The 24,013-nt window shown below is 38.5% G+C and overlaps 1 protein-coding gene across 5 annotated transcripts in view; it reads left to right on the top strand.

Annotated features, from left to right (window-relative positions):
• Positions 1 to 10,288: 10,288 nt before the first annotated feature.
• Positions 10,289 to 24,013, top strand: part of Ube2v2 (ubiquitin conjugating enzyme E2 V2) — a 28,206-nt gene continuing 14,481 nt past the window's right edge. For 2 of the 5 annotated variants that reach the window (XM_060391030.1, XM_060391028.1), the window contains exons 1-4: positions 10,381 to 10,422; positions 12,237 to 12,309; positions 22,165 to 22,241; positions 22,850 to 22,998. In XM_060391030.1, the coding sequence (XP_060247013.1) occupies positions 10,407 to 10,422; positions 12,237 to 12,309; positions 22,165 to 22,241; positions 22,850 to 22,998 (315 nt within the window). In that variant the 5' untranslated portion in view covers positions 10,381 to 10,406. Of the gene's footprint in view, positions 10,490 to 12,236; positions 12,310 to 22,164; positions 22,242 to 22,849; positions 22,999 to 24,013 lie in introns of all 5 variants that reach the window. The other 3 variants (XM_060391029.1, XM_021657714.2, XM_060391031.1) reach the window with 3 other exon arrangements.

Genomic DNA, 24,013 nt, shown 5'->3' with positions numbered 1-24,013 from the left:
TTAATGACTCAAAATTTAAACAACGGGGAAACATGCTTAATCACAGGTTTTAAGTATCCTTTTAGTAAAAGAATAAACAATGTCTTTTTATTGTTTTAAGTTATTTTTTGGCAACTATTGCTAAGAACAAATGGATACTTAAAAATATTGTTGTAGAGAATCAAATATTAATTTTATCTCAGAGTATTGAGTTGACCTTAAATTTAATAACCTTTGTATTATTTTGGTTAGTTATATCATATCCATCTTAAAATAATTTACAACATATTTGAATTTTGATGTTATTATTATTACTATATTATTATTACTACTATTGGAAAACAATTTTCATGAAATAATCTTAAATGAAAGCACAAGAAGCCTCATCTAAAACACAGAAAACATGATCTGAGAGATCCCACAGTTGAAAATACAGCTAAAGTATATTCATCATTGTGCTTTCTTCACAAATTTAAATTAAATATTTTTTAAATATTTAAGCCATTACTACAGGTACTTCGAGTTTGTTATTTCTGTTAGTGGTGTTTACATGGCATCAAAAGGAAGATGAGGCATTCAGACCAGAAAAGATTTTGTTATTTATGATTTTATTATTTTTATCATCATGTAGTTCTTTTGAGAAAAAGTTTCTATGTATAACACTAGGTATCCTGGAACTTGCTCTGTAGAACAGGCTGGCCTCAGATTTAAGATATGTGCCATCACCACCTTAGCTGTAATCATTTTCTTATGTGGTATGTATGAGTGCTTTACGTGCATAGGTGTGTGCATACCACCTGCAGAAATGTTGCCTGGGGAAGTCAGGAAAGGGGGTGGGTCCCCTATAGCTAGAGTCCCCTAGAGCTAGCACTCAGGTGGCAGAGGCAGGCAGATACTTGTCAATAGAGTAGCCTGGTATATTTATGTTGAGTTCCAGGGCAGCAAGGACTATGTAGTAAGACCTGTGGTAGTCTGAATAGGTTTGGCCCCCATAGACTCATGTGCTTGAATGCTTGGCCATAGGGAGTGGCTGTTAGGAGGTGTGGCCTTTCTGAAATAAGTGTGTCACTGTGGGGGCAGGCTTTGAGGTCTCATATATGCTCAAGCTAGTATGGAACACAGTCTTCTGCTCTCAACTCCTACTCCAGCACCATGGGAAGTATTCTGCCATGCTTCCCACCATGATAATGGACCAAACCTCTAAAACCATAAGCCAGGCCCAATTAAATGGTTGCCTTTAGGACCAGGCGAGGTAGCACATGCCTGTAATACCAGCACTCAGGAGGAAGAGGCAGGAGGATCTCTGCTGGCCCTCACTCTCACTGTTAAGTTCAGGTATCCTATTGATGCTTCATTTTGTTTGTTTGATTGTTTTTGTTTTTATTTTTGCTATTATGAAAACAAGCTTATTCAAGCTTTCAATGTAGACTGAAGGTCATGAGCTCTCCAAGATTACACAAAGACTTCAATGCTACCAAGGACTAAGACATTTAACTCTGTGAAGTGAAAAGCTACTGGATACCTTGGCTTCTCCAATGTGAGACAGTCATTGTTGGACTACTTGGGCCATATCATATAAGCTTCTCTAATAATTTCCTCCCACCACCTGTGTATTGATTCTATTGTTCCGTTTTTTTTTTTAGAAAACCCCTGTGTTACTGCCTTCAGCTTCTGCCCTTATTTCCCTCAATGATATATTGTAGAAGGAAAGCCTAAATAAAAGCTTTTTTTCCAAAGTTGCTTTTATTCATGATGTTCATGTTCATAGCTACAGCAAAGCAAAACAAAAATTAGGACCAGGGAGTGGGACCTTGCTATATTGGAACCAGCTGTGTTGTTTTGGTAGAGGATTACTGAGGGTTTTGGAGAAGTGATTGACTGAGTGCTCAGAGCTTAATGAGCTGTTATGAGAACATGGATGATGATAATGGTGAGAGAATGTCAAACAATTTAGACGTGGCTTGTGAAATTTCAGAGGGGGAGTTTGAGAATTTCTTAAAAAGTTTATCAGGGTCATTTGTGTGACATGTATGAATTAATCTGTGGAAGTGAGACCTTTGGTTTCTTGGAAAAAGTAATGCTGATAAGCTAGAGCTGAAAAATCAACTGCGACTAATAAGGGAGCAGCACCATTGAAGTTAAACATTCTGGAAAATATTTCCTAAAGATCATCACACAGAAGCTGTGGTCCAGAGGTGCCAAGGCTGCAGCTAAATTAGATAACCTAAGAGTCCCACATGGTTCTGGCTTTGAAGTCACGAAAGCTGACGAACTGAAGGGGTCGAACTGACGCTTGACATTTTGTGGCAGTTTCAGTGAACTTAGGTCACTGCTGAAGGTACAGCCTCAGTTTCAGTGGAGACCCCAGGATATTGAAGAGGTCAGGATCGTGGGTTGACCTCCAATGACACAGGCAGTTGTAGAGTAAAGCCAGCCTGAGCCTACAAGACGAATTTCCTGTGCTGCAGGTGGCAAAGCCAGACAGGTGGGAGTGGGTAAGTCTTTTGGAGACTAGAATGTCATGGGTAAATCACAGGTGTCAGACCCTGAGATTTTTATACATTGGATTTTAGATTATATTTGATCTGATTATAACTGTGACCTGCCTGTTATTCTCTCTTGGAGAAATAAAGAAAGTATTTAACTTATTTGTTTTCTTTTACAAAATTTCATAGATAAGAGACTTGGGTATTTTTTCAATTTTTAAAAATTTTATGCAATATATTTTGGCCATATTTTTTTCTTTCCCAACTCCTCCAATTCTCCTCTTTGTCCATCCAACTTCATTTTCTTTATTTCTCATAAAACAAAACAAAATGAAACAAAAACATAAGCTCTGTGGTGATTTGAATAAGAATGGCCTCCATAGGCTCATATATTTGAATGTTTGGTCATTAGGAAGCTGCTTTTTGACAGAAGTGTAGCCTTGTTGGAGGAAGTATGTCACAGGGATGGGCTTTGGAGTTTCAGAAGCCCAAGCCAGGTCCAGTGTTGCTGCTTTCTCTGCTTGCCATCTGTGGATATAGAATTTTCAAACCATACTCTAGTGTCATGTCTCCCTGAATGGTGCTATGCTTCCTGCCATGATGACAATGGACAATGGACCTCTAAAACTGTAAGCAAGCCTTCTAAGGGCCACCAATGTTAAGATATGTTGAAAACATACAACATACAACAGATACAACAGATCTGATATGACAGAGATTTATTGGAGAAAAGGAAAGGGGTAGAGGGGTTAGAGGAGAAGAGAAAAAGGAGCATAGGTTTTGGGGGGGTAGAGAAAAGTTACAGAGGAGGGAAGGGGAAAGAAACCAAAACAGAGAGAGAGAAAAAGAGAGAGACAGACAAAGAAAGACAGAGAGATTGTTATGCCCAGTTCGTGAGACCCTCAAAGACCACCAGGAATTGACTCTGCTGCAAAACACATGAGGATCTTTTTATTACAAGTTCAAGCCCAGGTCACAGCAACCTCCCTGGTTGAAGAGGACGGGTGGTGGGGGGTAGTCTAGGGGAACAGAGTTTTTAAGGGAAAAACCTGGAAGTGGTGGATTACATGCCTTGGCGTTACACAACTGGGTAAGTGAAATTGACTTTTGAAATAATTGCTTTACTTTAGGTGCCAAGAACATGAACTGCTCTAGCCTGGCTTTCTGGGCTGGTTTCCTAGCAACTGTATCTCCAGTGGGCAGGAAAAGAATGCAGTAAGGCTAATTCCTCCCCTGCAGGTGACTGGACATGTCTCCACCTGGCTGGCCTTTGTTCAGGCATGAATTTTATATTTTAAACCAATACCCCCAAAAAACCTAAATTTTAATTCTTTAGTCTCTCAAGATGGGGGAGGGAGCCCAGGAAAGAGGGAGAAACCAATGCAGAGAGAGAGTGGGTGGGAGAAGCAGACAGATTGTATTTGAAGCACCTGGCCCAGGTGATGATATAGGACTCAGGTGATATAGGATGTTGTCAGGACCCTAAAGGCCCCTAAGGGCAGGCCAGTTAAATTGCCTGCACAACATAACAGTAGTCATGGTGTTTCATCACAGCAACAAAACACTAAGATAAATACAAAGAGAAATAAACAAAATCAAAACAAAAGCATGGAGTCTGCTTTATGTTAGCCATTCCTAAGCATGTGGCTTGCCCTGAGGTATAGTTGATATAGTCAGTATCACTCCATGAAAAAAAAAATTTTTGATTTTCTAGAAACTATCAATTGAAATAGCTTTTTAGTTTAGGGTGGGAATTTTTGTCTACTTTACCTTTTCTGTTCTGGGATTTTGGCTTGTTAGAAATTGTGCATTCTGTCAAAGTCTCTCTGAGTTCATATGTATATGTAGAGGTTTGAATCATAATGACCCCCCTTAGGCTCATATATTTGAATGCTTTGTCACCTGGAAATGTCACTATTTGAGAAGAATTAGAATGATTAAGAGATGTGGCCTTGTTAGAGTGAGTGTAGCCTTGTAGGAGGAAGTGTGTCATCATTGTTGGGAGTGGGCTTTGAGGTTTTAAAAGTCCATGGCAAATCGAGTGTCTTTTCTCTCTGCCCAAGTGTAAAAGTAACTTTTATTCACCTGATGTAATTGTTGTCTCAGCGGCTTACCACCTCCATCTCCAACCTAGGCCTAGTCCTGGAATTTTCTATCCTCCATACAATCTAATATAGGCCTAGAATGTTTTCAGTCTCTGAAACTTACTGCTGAATAAGTTTACCCTTTCTAATTCTTTCTGAATTCTGGCTGGTTGGTTCAACTCAGCTGTTCTGGCTCAAACGCCGTTCTTAGCTGACTGATTTGAACTGGCTTCTCTCCACTTCTAACTGAATTGTTCTGCTTGGCTCAAACTAACTGTAGCAATCTGTCCCAATATCTGGCTCCTTCTCATTCTCTGGCTCATTCTGACTTCACCTGTGTCTAGTTTTTGTTCTCTTTTCAATCTGTCTCTGTAAAACTACCTCTGAATTCCACAAACTAAACTGCCATAAACTCAATTCCACTGTACTGCCTCTCAACTCACTGACTCAAAAGAGCTCAGAGATCTGTATGCCTCTGTCTCATGGGTGCTGGGATTAAAGGCATGTAGTACCATGCCTAGGCCTAAGCTTTTCTTTACCTGAAATTTGCTCTATACCAGGCTGGCCTTGAATTCAGATATCTGCTCATCTCTGTCTTCTGGGATTAAAGGCATGTCTCTATTCCAGCCAAATCTCACAGACTTTTGGATGTGATCTCTTGCCAGAGCAGCTATGTTCTGATTTAAAATTCCTCTACACCCGAGGTATTCTCAACTATTTCTTCAGCAGCATGACTGCTATATGCTGCAATATGCCCCTCCATGATGACAACTAACTAAACCTCTGAAACTGTTATCAAGCTCCAATTAAATGCTTCTTTCGATAAGAGTTGCCACAGTCATGGTGACTCTTCAAAGCAACAGAACAGTGGCTAACAGAACTTGGAACCGGGAGTGGGGTACTGCTGTGAAAGGCATGACTATGCTGTTTGTCCAGGGGAAATATGGGAGGCATTGAAGCTTTGGTTTAGAAAGGCAGTTGGAGGGCTTGAGAGATGGCTCAGGGGTTAAGAGCACTGGCTCCTCTTCCAGAGGTCATGAGTTCAATTCCCAGCAAACACATGGTGGCTCACAACCATCTAAAATGAAACCTGGTGCTCTCTTCTGGAGTGCAGGTATACATGCAAACACACACTGTGTACATAATAAATCTTAAAAAAAAAAAAAGAAGAAGAAGAAAGAAAGGCAGTTGGAGGGGCTGGAGAGATGGCTTAGCGGTTAAGAGCACTGCCTGCTCTTCCAGAGGTCCTGAGTTTGATTCCCAGCAAACACGTGGTGGCTCCCTGCTGGGATCCCAAACTGGGATCTGATGCCTTCTTCTGGCATGCAGGCATGTTTAGCACTAATACATGCAAAAAGGTAGTTGGAGTTTATAAGTGGGGCTTAATAGGAACATGGAAGAGAGTGTTGAGAGAAATTTGAACTGAGGGCCCAGATCAAAAGGATTCAGAGGGATATAATAACAAGTGGCCTATAGAGCACACTTGTGGTGTTTTGGCAAGGAATGTGGCTATTTTTGCCTCTGTCCCAAAAATCTGCTTCAGGCTAAATTGAAGAGTTTTGAATTAATGGTTTTGACAGAGGAAATTTTAGGAGGGCCTAGGATTGACTGTGCCTATGGTTACTAGTGGACACTCTTTTTTAAATTAAATTTTTATTTTTTATATTAATTACAGTTTATTTACTTTGTATCCCAGCCCCTTCCCTCATTCCCTCCCAATCCCACCCTCCCTCCCACAGCTCCTCCCTGCCCCTCTCTAAGTCCACTGATAGGGCAGTTCCTCCTCCCCTTCCATCTGACCCTAGCTTATCAGGTCTCATCAGGACTGGCTGCAGTGTCCTCCTTGGTGGCCTAGCAAGGCTGTTCCTTCCTTGTGTGTGTGTGTGTGTGTGTGTGTGTGTGTGTGTGTGTGTGTGAAACAGCCTGCCACTGAGTTCATGTCAGAGACAGTCCGTATAGTGGTCACTCTTATGAAGATCTATAATAAAAGGGAACAAGTGAGACAAAGAAAAATATAAAATGTACAGTTTGATGGGAAAAGGAACCAGGAAATGTAAAAGAGCTAAGTCATGTGCTCAAGGAGATAAAAATGTTTTTTTGTTTTTTTTTTTTTTAAAGCCTGATGCTAAATGGACAAAACTAAAGGAAGGAGTGACCTTAGGGCAAGATCATATACAACTAAGCTTCCAACTTGTAAAAATTAAAGAAATTAATTAAAGAATGCTTAAGCATCAACAACAGAAAACTGATGCAGCTCAGTACTGCATGAAAATGAACCAAGAGAATAACCAAGAAGGAAAAGAAATATTTTTAAAAAATGGAATGAAAATGAAAACTCAACACACTCAATCTATAAGGCACAATAAGGGCAAGACTAAGAGACAAGTTGTCCTAGTAGATTACTATTGCTGGTATGCAACACCATGGCCAAATGAAATCTGTGGGGACAGGGGGTATATGACATACATATTCTGGATCACAGTCTATTGAGAGAAGCCCAGGCAGGAACTCAAACTGGCCAGGAACCTGGAGGACTAAGCTGATGCAGTGTCCCCAGAGTAGAACTGCTTACTGACTGCTCTCCAGGACTTGCTCAGCCTGCTTTCTTATAGAACCCAGGACATAAGCCCACAAGTGGCCTCACCCACAATGGACTGGGCCCTCCCACATCCATCACTAATTAAGAAAATGCTATACACTCTTGCCTGCAGCCTGACCATGCGGAGACATTATCTCAGTTGAGACTCTTTCTTCTCAGATAACTACAAATTGTGTCAAGATGACATAAAACTAGCCAACACACAAGTTCATAGCATTAAGAGCCTACATCCAAAGCCAGGAAAGATTTCATATTCATAAATTAGTAGCACACTTGAAAATCCTAGGATAATAAGAAGTAACATCCACAAACAGTAGACCCTAAGAAATACTCAAACTTGGGGCTGAAGTGATTGAATAAATAAAATCAATTTAAATAAAATAAAAGCCAACCTCCCAATAATAAAAAGTTATTAAAATGAAGATTTAATTCCTTATAAAATTTAGCAAGATTGACAAACTTTTAGCCAAATTAAACAGAAAACAAAGAGATAATATCTAAATTAATAAAATGAGAGATTGAAAAGTAGCCATTACAATAGACACCAAGGAAATTCAAAGAATAATGAAGACATACTTTAAAAATCTGTATTCCATCAAATTAAAAACCTAAAAGAAAGGAATAAACTTCTATGTAAAACCTACTAAAGTCTACAGATTTAGTATAATCTTTATCAAAACTCCAACACAAGTCTTCACAGAAATTGAAAAAGCAAATTTCAACTTCATATGAAAACAAACAAACAAACAAAAAACCCTGACAACTAAAACCAGGAATAATAGGAACTTCTGCATCTCGGATTTCAAGTTGCATGCTATTGGTATGAAAAGACATTTTGATCAATGGAATTGAATCGAAGACCCACACATCAAAGTATACATAATTTTTTACAAAGAAGTAAAACAAGCACACACACACACACACACACACACACACACACACACACACACTGGAGGAAAGACAGCATCTTCAACAACTAGTTTTGGTCAAACTGGGTGACTGCATGTAGAAGAGTGAAAAATAGACCCATATTTATCACCCTACACAAAACTAAACTCCAAATCAATACAGGATCTCAACATAAGACCCTGAGTCTGATAGATGAGAAATGGGGAATAGTCTCGAACTCACTGGCACAGGAAAAGACTTTCTGAACCAGGTACTAAAGCACAGACACCGATACAAAAATAAATAAATAAATAAATGAACCCTCATGAGATGAAAAGTTTCTGTATGGCAAAGGACAACATCATTTTAACAAAGCAGTCACCTAAATAATCTTTACTAATTATACATATGATAGAAGGCTAGGATCTAAAACATACACCTAAGTAACTGAAAAGCTGAACATCAGGACACAAAATAACTGATTTTAAAAATGGGGTACAGAACTAAGCAGAGAGTTCTTAAAAGACTAAATCACAATGGCTAAGAAATATTTAAAGAAATGTTTGACACCCTTACATTGGGGAAATACAAATTAAAACTACTTTGTGATTTCATCTTATACCAGTCATAATGGCCATGATTAATTAAACAAGTGACAGCATGTGCTGGCAAAGATTTGGGGAAAAGGGAACACAGATTTGTTGCTGGTGGAAGTGCAAACTCAAACAGCCACTATGAAAATCAGTATAGCAGTTCTCCAAAATGTTAAAAATACTTGTATCTGAAGAATTAGTTTGCCACTCTTGAACATATATGCAATGACTCTACATCCTGCTATAGAGATACTTGCTCATCCTTGTTCATTGCTCCTGCATTCATAATAACCAGGGATTGGTAGCAGATATCCATCAACTGATTAATGGATAATGAACATGTGGTACAGTTATACAATGGAATATCAATAAGCTCTTAAAAGTATAAAAATTAGGTCAATGGATAGCGCTAGAAAAAAAATCATTCAGAGAGAGATAACGCAGAGCCCCAAAGACAATTATCTATGTTTCTGTGTGTTTTCTTACATGTGGATGTCAGCTCTAAAGCCTTTAATATGTGTGCTATAATCCATATAACAGAGAGGTCAGGTACTGTCCATGGCTATGAAGAAACACTATGACCAAAGCTACTTTTATGAAATAAACAAACAAACGAACAACTGGGGACTTGCTTACAGTTTCAGAGGTTTAGTTCATTATCATCATAGCAGGAAGCACGACAGCATGAAGGCAGTGTTGGAGTGCTAGTTGAGAGTTACATATTGACCAGTGGAGAGAGAGCGAGAGAGCGACATATGTGATGTCTTCAGCAATAATCTTACTGATATGTGTACCCAACAGCATTCTGAGTAGTCTATAAAATTTGCGCGCGCGTGTGTGTGTGTGTGTGGTCTATTGTATGTAACTTTTGATATTTTAAAGAGACTTTTAGAGTCTTGTAATTTTTAAAGACTGGGACTGTATTTTCTATTTTGATATTATGACATCTTGGGGACAAACCAGAAAGGAAGATTATGGTTTAACAATGATGTGCTTGTCAAGTTGATAAGGACTGGGCTTGTGTTGGCTAATCTTTGTTGTCAACTTGACAGAACTGAGAAGAGGAAATCTCAATTTAAGACGTGTCTAAATCAGATTAACCTGTGGGCATGTCTATGGGGCCATTTTCTTAATTGCTGATTGTTGTAGGAGTATCTAGCTGGGCGTGCATGGTACTATCTGTAAGTCGGCCTGAGCCTATAAATAAGGTAGGTGAACATAAGCTTGGAAGCTTCAAGCTCTTGCTTGAGTTTCTGCCCTGGCTTCCCTTACTGGTAGATCATAGCCAATAAATTAACATTCCTAAATCGCTTTTGGTTATGTGTCATCAGAGCAGAGCTACAGCCCAAGCGTAGCATTGCAGGGTTGTGTGCAAACCCATGCTTTACATTGATTCTTAATAACGCGTTTGGTGTGATGTGGCTGCTATCCTTTGTCTAGACAGTATTTCAATATTTAATACGAAGAGTCACTGGGGAATTTCACAATGAACAATTGAATAAACTAAGAGACAATATTGGAGAGCGCTTCCAAAGGTTTTTAAAGCTCTTGCGGAATGCTCTTTGTCTTTCAACCCCTCCCGAGGTTTGTTGTTTTTGCTTTTACTGGGATAACTGTAGTATCAAGAGTCTCAGTGACAGGCAGGAGCAAATTCAGCCTGGGAAACAAGAACCGGGTTCGTCCCCACCGCAGGGTCCTCTGTGACGGAGTGCGGCGCCCTGGCGGAAGTGACGCATGACGTTCTGCGTGCGGCGGCTGCGTCTAGTAGCAGGAGAAGATGGCGGTCTCCACAGGTCGGTTCCTATCCCGGTCCGCCGCGCTCTCGCTGCCGCCTGTCGGGCGGGCCACGCGGGACTGCGGGTGCGCAGTGTGGAGGGCTACGTGGGGGTGGGGCGGGCGGCGGGGAGGTCGGCCGCGCGTGTCCGGCCCGCGGCGACCGGAAGCCCGCGCGCCCGTCGCCCGCGGCGGCCCTGCGGGAGCACCGGCGGGCCGCCGCCGCCGAGCTGTGGGTGGAGTGTGCCGGGGCGGCCCGGCGTGGCGGGTGTCATTGCCCATCCGGGAGGCAATGGCGGAGAGGCGCCCTGCCTGGAGTTGGGGGGTCTCGGCCGGGATGCCACCTGACACGTGCGGGAAGACGGCCGCTGTTCCGAATAAGAGAGCGATGATTTGATTCACTTAGCTGGCCGAATGCGTGCTATGTGTTCTTTAAGTGAAAAACTACAGTACACCGAGCAAGACGAAAGCTAATTACAGAACAGTTGGTGCCTGAGATAAAGTGTTCGACTCCTGTCTACAATGTTCAGTTTTCTCTTAGCAGATACTTGAAATTTAAGTGTTCACGGGGTTTAGAAATTTGATGACTTAAAAAAGTGTTAAAACAGGTTAAGACCGTTGATTTTTTTTTTTTTTTATAATTTAAAAATGATGGTTCATGAGTTTTTTGTTTTTTTTTTTAGTTCTTATTGAATCTAGGTTGTAGAAATGGAAGAGGTTGAGTGGATGTTGTGATTGTTACATTTCAAGGCAATAAATATTGATTAAATCGTATCTTCATTGTGTCTAAGTTTCATAGACAAGAATCTTTAGCAATTCTACTACCTCTGTGAAATAAGTACATCAGTGTTCTGGTCAGAGCTGACTAAGGCCAAGATCATTTTTAAAGTGACGTTTTAATGCTATAACAATATATTTTCTATTAATGGGGCCATGTTTTTAAGAGTTGTGCTTAATGCCTTAAAAATCTAATAAAATGGTGCATTGTAGTATGAAAAAGTCTATTTGTGATTGCATTTATTAATTTATTTAACACTTAATGATATATTTCAAATATTTATTTATTTAACTTTATTTTATGTGCATTAACATCAAGGTATCAGATTCCTTGGAATGGGCATTACAGACAGTTGAGAGCTGCCATGTGGGTGCTGGGAATTGAACCCGGGTCCTTTGGAAGAGCAGATATTGCTCTTAACCACTGAGCGATAACCACTCTAGCCCCCACTTAGTGATATTTAACATTATGTATATGAAAGTGTTAATTATTTTGAAAAGAGTAAGTAGATAATGTACGTGGCATGTATTTTTGTTAAACTGTTTTATTCTTGGAAATAAGATTTGGTGGATTATTTGCATATGTATTGCATATTAGATATCTATATCCTGTGTGTTATTTTCACTGGTTTTAGACCAAAGAAATGGGAAAACTTGGTATAATTAAAATACATTTTAGAAAATTGAACTTAATTTATTTTTTGAGTCATGGCTTCATGTAGCCAGGCTGGCCTTTGAACTCCAACTAAAAAAAAGTTTGGAGGGAAATAATTCAAATTAGACTGAGAATTTCTATTTAGAAAATTGAGAAACCAAAGAAGTTAAAATATATATAATATATTAATATAATATTATATATACATATATATACATATAAATATATACATATATATATACATATATATGTATATATATAAACTGCTCAGGAATAGAAGCAAGATTGTATAATATAGTGCTTTGTCCATAATGAATAACTGAATTTGGAGTATTCCTCAAAGGATGAACTTTATTCTATTTTAGTCTAGAAACTGACTTTCATACATTCCTTCCTTTCTAGATGAATTCCACTTTTACATTTTTAGTTCCTTCTCACATGGAAGTGGATCTGAAATTTCCTTCTTCGTTTCTTTGTGAGTCAAAGATTTCAAAGAACTTAGCTTAAATATTAGTCAAGGGAAAGGATGTTTATTAATATTTAGAATCTGTGAGTCAAGATTTTATTTATTTCAATTATTATAATTTACTGTGTAATAAAAGAAAGTTCTGTGTGTTCTGTAGTAGTGCATACCTATAATCTCAGCACCGAGGCAGCAGGATTTTAAGTTCTTGATGATCCCGAATTGCATAAGGTTAGCCTAAGCTAGGTAGTATGTTCCTGTCTCAAAGAAATAAAAAACTATATTCCTTTGTAATAGTTTTAGATTTACAGAAAAATTGTAAAGATGGTGTGCATATCTTACATACAGTTCTCTTCTTTGGTAGCTTAGTGTGACACAGTTGTCCAAATGAATGACCCACTATATCAACACGTTTATATAGTACATATAAACATATAGTCCATCAACATGTACTATATTCATACTTTTGGCTTTTACTTAAGGTCCCCTCTGGTATCAAGAGTACAACTTAGGTACCGCATTACTTAAAAAAAAAATCACTTAGATTGTGTTAGTGTTTTGATGGGACTGTACTTTCTTTTAATGCAGATGAGAGGCTTAGGGGAAAAGTAAGATTTTTCCTTTTGTGTAGGGTCTTGGACTTAAGGCAGTCTCTTAATTGGAGCTCCAAATCAAGAAGCAAATTTCATACTTCCAAAATAAATGACACAGAATACACATTACCATTTTAAAAAGGAAAGGGAACACAGTGAGGAAATAATGCACCAATGCAAGCAAGTGGAAAACAGCAGGGCAAACAACAAATCCTGTAGCTTCGCCTCTGCTGTCAGAGGGCTCTGGCCTTCCAGCTTTGCTGCCTGCAACACACTTCTCTCTCTTGTAACTATTCCAATTCCTGTCTACAGTTCCCCTGGGGAACATCCCATGGCTCTGGTATCTTCTCTTCATCTTAGGTCTCCCAGTACAAGGCCAGGTATCATTTTCACTGCATCACACAATGGCCTCTTAGGGCCTCCACTAGGACTCCCCTGCCACAAGCCTGGGCTCAGAGGTTCTCCTTAACCACAGATGAAGATTCCCACAGTCCCTTTATTCATCTATTCCTCCTTACTCTATAGTCAGAACAACATGGACAACACTGCCAGGTGACTGCTGACCTGGGGTGGAGCCTGGCTACTAAATTTTCAGCAGCATTCCTTCGTTGCCTTTTAGGAGCTGAAAATTCCTCAGGCCTTTTTACCAGTTGAAAAGCTTATAATATATATTGTATATATACTATATATGTTCTTTTCAGTTCCAAACTGTACGTTTTATGTTTTTTCCTTGCTTGCTCTTTTCCATTACAGACTTATAAATAATAACCGGAAGACATAGTATTAAGCTGTCTTGAAAATTCTGTTAAGGAAATCAATCCAATACTTCTTAATTTAGCCTCAGGCAGATCCTTAGGACAAAGGCAGAAAGCAGCCACATTCTTTGCCAAAATGTCAAGAATTGTTGCTTGCTTGTGTTGCTACTATTGTGAAACTTCTTGAGCTGGGAAACATTCTGCCTTCTCAGCATTATTGTCTTCCAAACCTCCTAAGGTCTGTTAAATCCAGCTTACAGTGTTCAACCACTTTCCTAGTCCCAAGTCCTAAAGTCTTCCGCATTTCCCCAAAAACATACTAAGCATTTCACACTATTAGCCCAGTCCCTAGTATCAACTTCTGTGTTGCTTTTCTTTTGTGTAACAAAACAACGCACCAAATGTTTAATTTGGGACTTTGAGTTTCAGAGGGTTAGCTCATGTGGAACAAAGGCTTGCCAGTCAAGCAGCAGCCACAACATCTTAATCTCCCAAGTTGGAAGCAGAGAAATGTCACACTGGGAATAAGTGGGAGTCTTGAAACTCACCCTCAGTGACAGTCCTCCTCCAACAAGGTCACATCTAGCTTTTTTCCAAACAGTTCTACCAACTGGGGACCAAATATTCAAACATGAGTATATGGGGGCATTTTCATTCAAACTACAATGTCAAATCACCACAGAGTTATTAGATTTTCTTAAGGGATTTTGAAGTTATTGGAGAAGCCAAGAAAGCCCTGAGAGAACATGTAAAGAGCGTTTTTAAGAGCTGACACAGCTCTGAATGAGTGTGTGTTATTGATGTGCACATGGCCATGTCAGATCCACGGGAAATCCCCCTCAGGCCTCAGGAATGACAAAGTGTATGGTGGGATGGGAGTAGGAATGTTGATAGTCTACAAAGAGTAGCAATTTAGTTTCCTCCTTTTTGTGTTTTCATCCTCACACTTCTTGCCTCCATAAACTTCCTGAGAATACTTAACTCCTCTCTCTGCTATAATAAAGATACTGAGGTTCCCAGTTGTGTGTAGTTGATACCATTCCATCAGAGTGCACACAGCCTACCATTGTCCAGCTTTTCTGTATGTGTGTTTGTCTTCATTCCCTCACTGCTCCTAGTCAAGTTTCCAGGACTAAGCCATGAAAGGTGCAGCAGTTACCAAGTTCTAATCTTTTGAAAAAAACACCGTTCTTCTTTGGCCCTTGACCAGATCATAAGGATGCTAACATTTGAGTTCAGTTCTAGGGAATTATTTTTCTACCATAAAAAAAACAAAACAAAACAAAACAAAATTCCAGCAAAACAGCTTTACTGAGATGTGTACTATTTAAGTGTATTTAATCAGTACAGTTTACTGGAGTTTGGTGTATTTAGAGATGTGTGAAATAGAATAATGTTAACAGAACGGCTTTTCAGATACTGAATTATTGATTTATTTAAAGCACTGCATTTGTACTACCTATTTATCAATCATGACTTCTACTTGTTACTCCAAACAGTGGGTCATTACCCTTAACAAGGGCACAGAAGCTTCTGTAAAAACTTGCATTGTATAGAAAATAAACACAAAATAAAAATAACTGTATCCGAGACTGAGGCCTTCCAGGATATCCTGGCTCTGGTCTGTTGGTGACATCTCTTCTACTCTCATTTCTTTCAGAGTGCTTTTTTCAGGATGATACCACAATGTGTACGGTTATTGCTACAGTCACATTAAAACCTTTTCAGTTTCTTAGGAAGTAATTCTAAACACATTATTAACATTATCCTACTTCTAGTGTCTAGCAGCTTCCAAATTACTTTCTGTCCTAACAGATATGCCTTATATTTTTTCGTATGAAAAACATATGAGTGGAACCATGTTATATGTGGTCTTTTTCATTCTGTTATGGTTTGGATATGACTACCCTTCTAAAAGGCTCACGTGTTTAATGCTTGGTTCTTGTTTGGCAGATCTAGTCTTTGAGAGTTGATTGACTTTGGTGTAATCAGTGGGTTAATCCAAAGATGCATTCATAATATGATGAGGGGTAGGATGGAAAGTAAGAGAGAGCCTGATTAAGGTCACTGGAGTTGCTTCTTGTTCTATGGTTTTGTGCTTCCTGAAGGTCATGAGGTAAGTAGCTTTTCTCCACCATGTCCTTCCATTCTGATGGGTCTCTCTTTTCACAGGTCTAAAAGCAATGTGGACACCTGAGGAAGTACTATAATTCTTGAAATTGCTCTTAAGTTGTTGAGGTAGTTGGTTATAATGATGGAAAACCTTATACTTTGTGTAATGTGCTGAAGGGCCATCTATGTTGTAGAATACATCAACACTTATACTGTGGTTGAAGAAATGTGGTATATCTATACTGAAGATTTTATTTGTTTATTCACCTGTTGATAGACATTTGGCTACTTTTAAAAATTTATTTTGGCTATTGGGAATAAGGCTGCTGTGAATATTTTTATCTGTTCTGAAATATGTTTTTTTAATGTAGATATCTAGAATTGGAATTGCTGGGAATGGTGATGACTGTGCCTAACTGTAGGAGGAACTGCTGCTGTGCTCTTCCGGAGGGAACTGAGTTTACAGTCTTAGCAGCAGTGTGCGATGGTCTTTCTTTCTCCACATGTTCATCAATGATCCCTGGCTTTTAGTTCTACCCATCCTGTGCATAGGATGTGGCATGGTATCCTAATGCTTTATTTGAGATTCAAGGTCTAATCTTTTATTTGTTACTTCAAAAAGAGTCATTCAAGCTGGACTCAAATTTAGAAGATCGCAGTGAGGACAGTCTATGTCTGTTGGCCATCTGTTTCTGGTGTTTTTCTTTGGCTTCTTTCATTTCTTCACCAAAAGTCTGCAAACCCTTATTTTTACTAGTGTCTTGTTTCTTCAGAGCAATGTCAACATGTATGTTTCAGGACATGTGAAATAATCTTGGGTGCTTTGGTCCTGTGCTGCTTATTTTCTTTGAGGGCTTCCTAACAACATATTGATGAACATCATCTTTAGAGAGACTGAAAATTTTTCAGTTCTGGTAGTCCTTTTGGGCCTCACCTACCAAGGCAAAGTAGTATCTGTCAGTCCAGGAATATCTTTGTCTCTGTCTCTGTCTCTTTCTCTCTCTCTCTCTCCCCCTTTCACCAAGTTGAGAGTATCCATACTGCATCTGTGAACAGACTTGTGCTTCCTCTCTGTAGTTTTCTTTGGTCTAGAACAAGAATGTGCAGTACTCTGCTATGGGTTGGGACACCTTGTTTTCTGGGAAAACTTTGTTCATTCCATCACTGATTGGGACCATATAATCCCTCCATCTTTCATCACCTTTCATCAGAGCTTCATACCTACTTATGTGGCTGTGTGCTTTTCATAAATTTTATATTTATCATTCGTAAATACAAAGTTTGTATTTATCATTCATGTTAATGAGTTTCTGACACACTGAGTGGCTGGAATGGAGATATTCATCTTCATCTTAACAAAGTTGATCACCTAGGAGGTACCATAAAAAGAGCTGTATTGTGGGGCTGGAGAGATGGCTCAGAGGTTAAGAGCACTGGCTAGTCTTCCAAAGGTCCTGAATTCAATTCCCAGCAACCACATTGTGCCTCATAACCATCTATAATGAGATCTGGTGCATACGCAGGCAGAACACTGTATAAAAAAAAAAGAGCCGTATTGTGGTTTGGATTGGCATTTCCCTGACGCCTTTGGTGCTGAGTACTCTTTTGTATGTTTGTTAGCCATTTTTTGTTTTCTTTTCTTTCTTTCTTTTTTTTTAATTTTATTTATTTAATGTATAAGTGCTCTATCTGTATCAGATTTAAGTATTGTGGTTGTGAGCCACTATGTGGTTGCTGGGAATTGAACTCAGGACTTATAGACGGTGCTTTTACCCACTGAGCCGTCTCTCTAGCCCTATGTTTTCTTGAAAAGATTTTGTGTCCAACAATTTTGTTTTTGTTTTTAATTTTAAATTTTAAAACAGGGTGTCATTTAGATTAAGCTTGAATTTATTATGCAGCCAAAACTGGCTTTGAAATACTTTTTAAAATTAAAATTAATTTGTTGTAGATAAATAAAAAGAGGGCTGTTGGGCTATATAATGTTTATTATTTGCCCTAAGATTATGACATTGGTATTATTTAGCCTGCTATCACCAGTAATAAGACACCTCTTAGATTTTACAATTGCCTATTTCCCTTGGGCTGAGTGATATTTCTACCTATGCTAACTCAATAACCTCACCATTCACCTCCCAGCCCCCATCCAATGCTATCTGCCTTAACCATCCTTATCTGGGCTACCTTCCATCCATATCTTATGAATACTTGCTTGTATTCTTTATCTGGGCCTTTCAATGCCATCTTTAGAGTCCTTCCAGCCCACGTGGTTTCTTCTCCATGTTAACCCATCTTGATGCCCTCTTCCCTCCTGTCTTCCTGTCTGGCTGCTTCTTGTGAATCTCTTGAACCTGAAACCAACATTTATAACATTTATATGTATGTATGCATGAGAGAGAGAGAGAGAGAGAGAGAGAGAGTGTGTGTGTGTGTGTCTGTCTGTCTGTATCACAACGTGAATATGGAAGTCAGGATAAGTTGTGGAGAATTGAGTTTTCTCCTTCCATTATGTGGAGTTTAGGGGTTGAAAGGTCTCCTTGGTGGCAAACATCTTTATCTATTTTTTGCCAGTTGGTCTTGAACTCTTGACCCTCTGGGCTTCACTTAACAAGTGCTGATATTGTAGATCTATGTCACTGTGTCCTATTCTTTGACTATTTTTAATTGGGCTGGCTTTTTGTTTGTTTACTTGGAGAAGTTCTTTATTTTAGATAGAAATTTCTTCTCAGATAATATACGTTGCATGTGTTTCTCCCACCTTTGTCACAAGTTTTCACTTAACGTTGTAGTAATAGAACTAAATTTGATTACATTTAAAAAGCACATTTGTTTTCAAAATCAGCTTGTCAGTGAGCACCCTTGTTTGCATAAGTATTGTGCCTTTTTATGTTTATAGGGCTTATCTTAGTTCGTACTGCTATTTCCAAGTGTGCTTTCAGAAAGCCCAGTGAACCATCTAGAATGTATCTGAGCTTAGTTTTCTGAACCCCATCCCTGTTCTTGTTTTCTTTTTCTTCTGTTGAGAACTTGCACTCATGCAAACATTTCACGTTCTTTGCCCTCTCTCTCCTCAAGCCCCAGTGCTTCTCTTCTACCATGTCAGGGGGTACTAACCTCAGTCTGGGTACTGCTGTCCCTCTGAGGACTCAGGCTTTTAAGTTCTTGCTGCTGTTCTTAGGGCCAGGAGATGAAGATGGTACTCTGTCCATTCCTTCCAGTCAATGTGTTTTTTGTCCTCCTTTTTGGTGTTGGGTATCATCTTTAGAGTCCTGTGTAGACAGACACTAGCTTTTGATCAATGCTGTTTGTTTTCTAATCGATGACCTTTTTAGAATGATGGTATATGATTACCATGTGACAGAATGGCAGGGATCTGATTTTTACCTTAAGACCTGAAGTTTAGCTTCACATTAAAAATAGCAATATAGGGGCTGGAGAGATGGCTCAGTGGTTAAGAGCACCTGTTTGCTCTTCAAGAGGTGCTGAGTTCAGTTCCCAGCAACCATATGGTGGCTCACAACCATCTATGAGATCTGGTGCCCTCTTCTGTCATACAGGTGTACATGTAGGCAGAACATTGTATATATAATAAATAAATAAATTTAAAGAATAGCACTATAGCTAATAATCAGACATACTGCATATCTCTGGAGATATGTGTTATTGTACTTAGGTCTTTCAGTAGTGACTGAAATGTTACTGAAAAGTACAAATGCACAGATTGGTATGCTGTTGTGCTACTATTTACTCAAATTACAAGCTGTTCTTGACTAAGCAGTATGGACATGAAGTAATTTCCTCAGGAAATACTTGTTATTAAAAATTTTTTAATTTGGGCTAGAGAGAAGGCTTGGAGATTACAGTACTGGCTGTTCTTCCAAAGGTCCTGAGTTCAAGTCCCAGCAACCACATGATGGCTTATAATAAGATCTGCTGCTCTCTTCTGGCATGCAGGCACACATGCAGGCAGAATACTGTATAAATAATAAAATCTTAAACAAGTCTTTATTTTTAAAGTGCTTACCTCATAAACAGTGATTTGAAGGAATAGCTGTTTATTTTGTTTCATATAGTCTTCTGATTATGGAAGTTAACTACAACTTCCTGGATTATCCAGAAGAGCAGTTATAACCAGTTAAAACCAGTCTTCTAACAAAGACTACACATCTGTCTTTCACAGTATGTGCCATTCCTAATTTTACTGAGAAATTAAACCTAGAAGAGAGAAGCCAGAGCGTGTGGTCATTTGCCTGTACTCCCTACTTTATTCTAAGGAAAGCACCCCTTTCATAGTTTAGCTTTAAACATTGTTAGCTGTTTTACTGGAGCATGTTAAGCTACTGCTATGTTCTTCCTTAAGCTTGTTTATTTCTTTGTAACATCTATAGCATATACAAACAGTTTGGTATTTTTTATTTGAAAGACTCCACTACCCAATTTTATCATTGAGTTTTAAGATCTTAGGAAAAGGCATTTCGTCCCTGGATGCTCAGTCTCAGAAGCACTTGACTTAGGTTGGTTTACAGATAGGAGAAAAGAATAAAAGCATTGTTTAAGTTCAGCAAGTTTTTAACTGTTTACCTATTTTGTTATCATTTCATGTGGTATTGGGTCTATGCCAGTGATTTAAGAAAGAGAAAGTAAATTGCTCAAGTACAATCTTACATGGTGATATTTTACTGCTTTTAATGTACCATTCTGAAGTGAAAGCGTCCTAAAGATATGGTATGTCCAAATTCATTAGCATAACCAAGGCTTATTTCCCCTTTATCTAGTGGTATTAATATGTAGCAAATAGATTTGTGAATTAATAATCGGTATAGTTTTAGGGTGGTTGTCAGAGTCCTTGTGGTTGTTACATAAAGATTAACCATTGTGTGATTAAGTCTTCTATCTTATATTAATATATCATCTGTGCCATAGTAGAGTATACATTGTATATTATCTAAATTGGAGGGCTTTTAACATGTGGTTGAAGTTATAGTTCGGATGCTTCAAATGTTCAGAGTTTGATTTAAATTTTGTTTTTTCATTTTGTCTAGTTCAATTCTACGTCACATTTTAGTGTCTGGCATATGTGTCTTAAAGTTTAATTGTAATACTTTATTTGAACTCTTATGTAGCTGATGCTGTTTTAGACCAAGAAAAAAGTATTCTACTAAGAGAGGTATTCTTTAGGGGGGAAATGTGTTAGATTTAAAATCCTGTATTAAAATGTTTCTCTTCTACTGGAGAGATGGCTCAATGGTTAAGAGTGTGTTTGCTCTTCCAGAGGTCCTTGAGTTCAATTCCCAGCAAACACATGGTAGCTCACAATAATCTATAATGTGATCTGATGCCCTCTTTTGGTATGCAGGTGTACATGCAGATGGAGCAGTCATATACATAAAAATAAGTCTTAAAAAATGGTTTCTCTTCTCATCTGTGAATGAAACATGTTTTCAGTTTAAAATAATGAGTTCTAGGCTAGCCAGAGCTACATAGTGAAACCCTGTTTTAAAAAAGGAAAACATAACAAAGTATATTTTAAATATTAGATGTTTTTGAAATACTTATTTTGGAAACTAAAATTAAATTGCTGTTTATTTTATTTATTATTTTTTTTTATTTTTTGAGACAGCATTTGTCTGTGTAGCTTTGGCTGTCCTAGACTCACTTTGTAGACCAGGCTAGCCTCGAACTCACAGAGATCCGCCTGTCTCTGCCTCCTGAGTGCTGAATTACAGGCATGTGCCACAACACCTGTCTTGCTGTTTATTTTTAAATTGCCTTATTTGAATTGTTTGTTTGTTATTAAATTGTTCATCATTTTAGCAAGAAAATCTTATCTGCTGTTTTTTTACTCTGTGAATTAATGAGAATAAAAATTTTACTATTAAACTAGAGTTTGTATAAATTGCTTCTGTAGATGATGGCTGCAATTTAATTGCAAAGTTTTTGTTTTCCAAAACTTAACAGGTCTGGGAGTATTGCTCTGTGGCAAAGTGTTTGTGTGGGATGCTTGAGGCCCTAGGTTGAGTGATGGGGACTATCTGGCAGATGTAGAACTTCTTTGTTCAGGGACAGGAGACTTAACTACTGGGACCATGAGTGGTCAACCTCAGTATGCTAGAAAACCTTATCTTTTGTTATATTTCTAAGATTGAATAAAATTCTCATCAAGAATATTGGAGTGTGTATAATCATGTATGCCATTTGCTAATTGAGCTGTCTTGTTTTGCCCATTACTCTTATGTCAGAGTTCTTGGCTAAGAACCTCAGCTAGGGGAAAATGTTCATTTTATGATTTCCTCATGATTAATATATGTATAAAACCAAGAAGGAATTTACATGCTCAGTACTGTTGGTTATGTTTGACAAAATGTTTTGTAGTGGCATTTTGATTATTTGTTCTTTTTTCGAGACAGGGTTTCTCTGTGTGGACCAGGCTGGCCTCGAACTCAGAGATGTACCTGTCTCTGCCTCCTGGGTGCCGGGATTAAAGGTATGTGCTGCTACCATTCAGCTTAAAAAATAATTAAAAAAATTTTTCATACAGTGTATTTTGATCATATACTTTCTTCTTCTCCCTAAACTCTTCCCATATCCTTTCAACCCCCATCTGTTGTCATGGTCTCTCTGTGTGTGTATGAAAAAAAAATGAAAAATCAGAAAAACTAAGACAAAAAGTAATAAAATGAAACAAAAAGCCCGTCCACACACAAAAATGGAGTCTGTGTTGTGTCAGCCTACTACTCCTGGGCATGGTGACTTCCCTGGAGTGTGATTGATGTATACTGTTACACTCCATTAGAGAATTCTGACACATAGGAACTCACACAGACTGGCAGCATGGGCAAGACCTGTTCAGGTTCAAACCAAACAAAACCCCATCATGGAGAAAGGGAAGTGGTCACAAAGTCCCACCTAACCAAGAAGCCATTTGTAATTGATATATGCTTGTATTTTCATTTTGAGGGATTATTAGGTCAGATATTTTTTGAGGCCTTTAGGTGGAATAATTTGTGAAAACTTATCTATACATGGCTTAATTTAAACATGAATTTTAAGAATTATGAGATTTTTACATTTACACTGACTTTTTTTGTGTAGGCGTTAAAGTTCCTCGTAATTTTCGCTTGTTGGAAGAACTTGAAGAAGGACAGAAAGGAGTAGGTGATGGTACGGTTAGCTGGGGCCTTGAAGATGATGAAGACATGACACTTACAAGGTGGACAGGCATGATTATTGGGCCACCAAGGGTCAGTGCTATAAATTGTACATGTTTACTGTTAATATTTATTGTTTATTTTGAGTGAACATTTAATTTTATTGATACTGAAAGGCAACAGAACTTTTGACAGAATTTCTTCATTTTTATCTATTCTAAGTACATTTATTTATTGATGCCTCCTGGGTGAAGTGTATAAGCTTGATTATCAGGAGGACTGGGGTGGAGGAGGAGTGGCGTGGTTGTTACCCTCAAAGTGTTGTGTTTTAGTAAAGAAGCAATAAAAATCATTCCAAGTGCTAGATTCTAATATGGCTGAGCAAGCTCACCATATTTCTTCTACCTGGAGTAAATTAAGGAATGTTGAGTATCGGAGGAGTTGCCTTCGGCAGAGACCATAAAGGACTATTGACTGGTAAAATTTCTGAAGGTGGAGACGGGGATAGAGAACATTCCCTATCAGAAAGGAAGAGAAGTGAGGATATGGAAGGTATATTTGGAAAGAGTTCTATCATATGTTACCTGCTCTCTTATGTAACTGAAGATGACACGTTGCTTTGACAAGTAATATTTCACAGTGCTGGGATACTGTAAGTCTTAGTGCCTGATTTGTAAAGTATAGTAGCAAATTATACTCTTTTAGAGGTAGTTCAATGGTAGAACATGGGAAATTAGTATGCATATCACATGGAGTTTTCAACAACAGTAGAAAAAAAAAATAGGACTCTCCCACACCCCCTGAGACAGGAATTCTCTTTGTAGCCCTGGATGATCTGGAATTCACTCTGTAGACCAGGCTGGTCTCGAATTCATATAGATGAACCTGGCTCTGCCTCCTGAATGCTGGGATTACAGCATGCATTACCACTGTCTGGCTAAGGTTCTTAAATATTTTCCAGTGTTACTATTGACCTCTTGTGCATTTGTTCTTAGGTCTTTCACAGGTTTGTGTGAAGTTATTTTTTCTCTGATGGAGAAACTTTCTTCAGTGCATTTTTTATTCAATACTCTTATGCAGTGCCTTAACATAGGTATTATTTAATGAT

This window comes from Meriones unguiculatus, chromosome 9 (genome assembly GCF_030254825.1).
Source record: "Meriones unguiculatus strain TT.TT164.6M chromosome 9, Bangor_MerUng_6.1, whole genome shotgun sequence".
NCBI classification, from domain to species: Eukaryota; Metazoa; Chordata; class Mammalia; order Rodentia; family Muridae; genus Meriones; species Meriones unguiculatus.
This window is presented reverse-complemented; position numbering and strand designations above follow the sequence as displayed.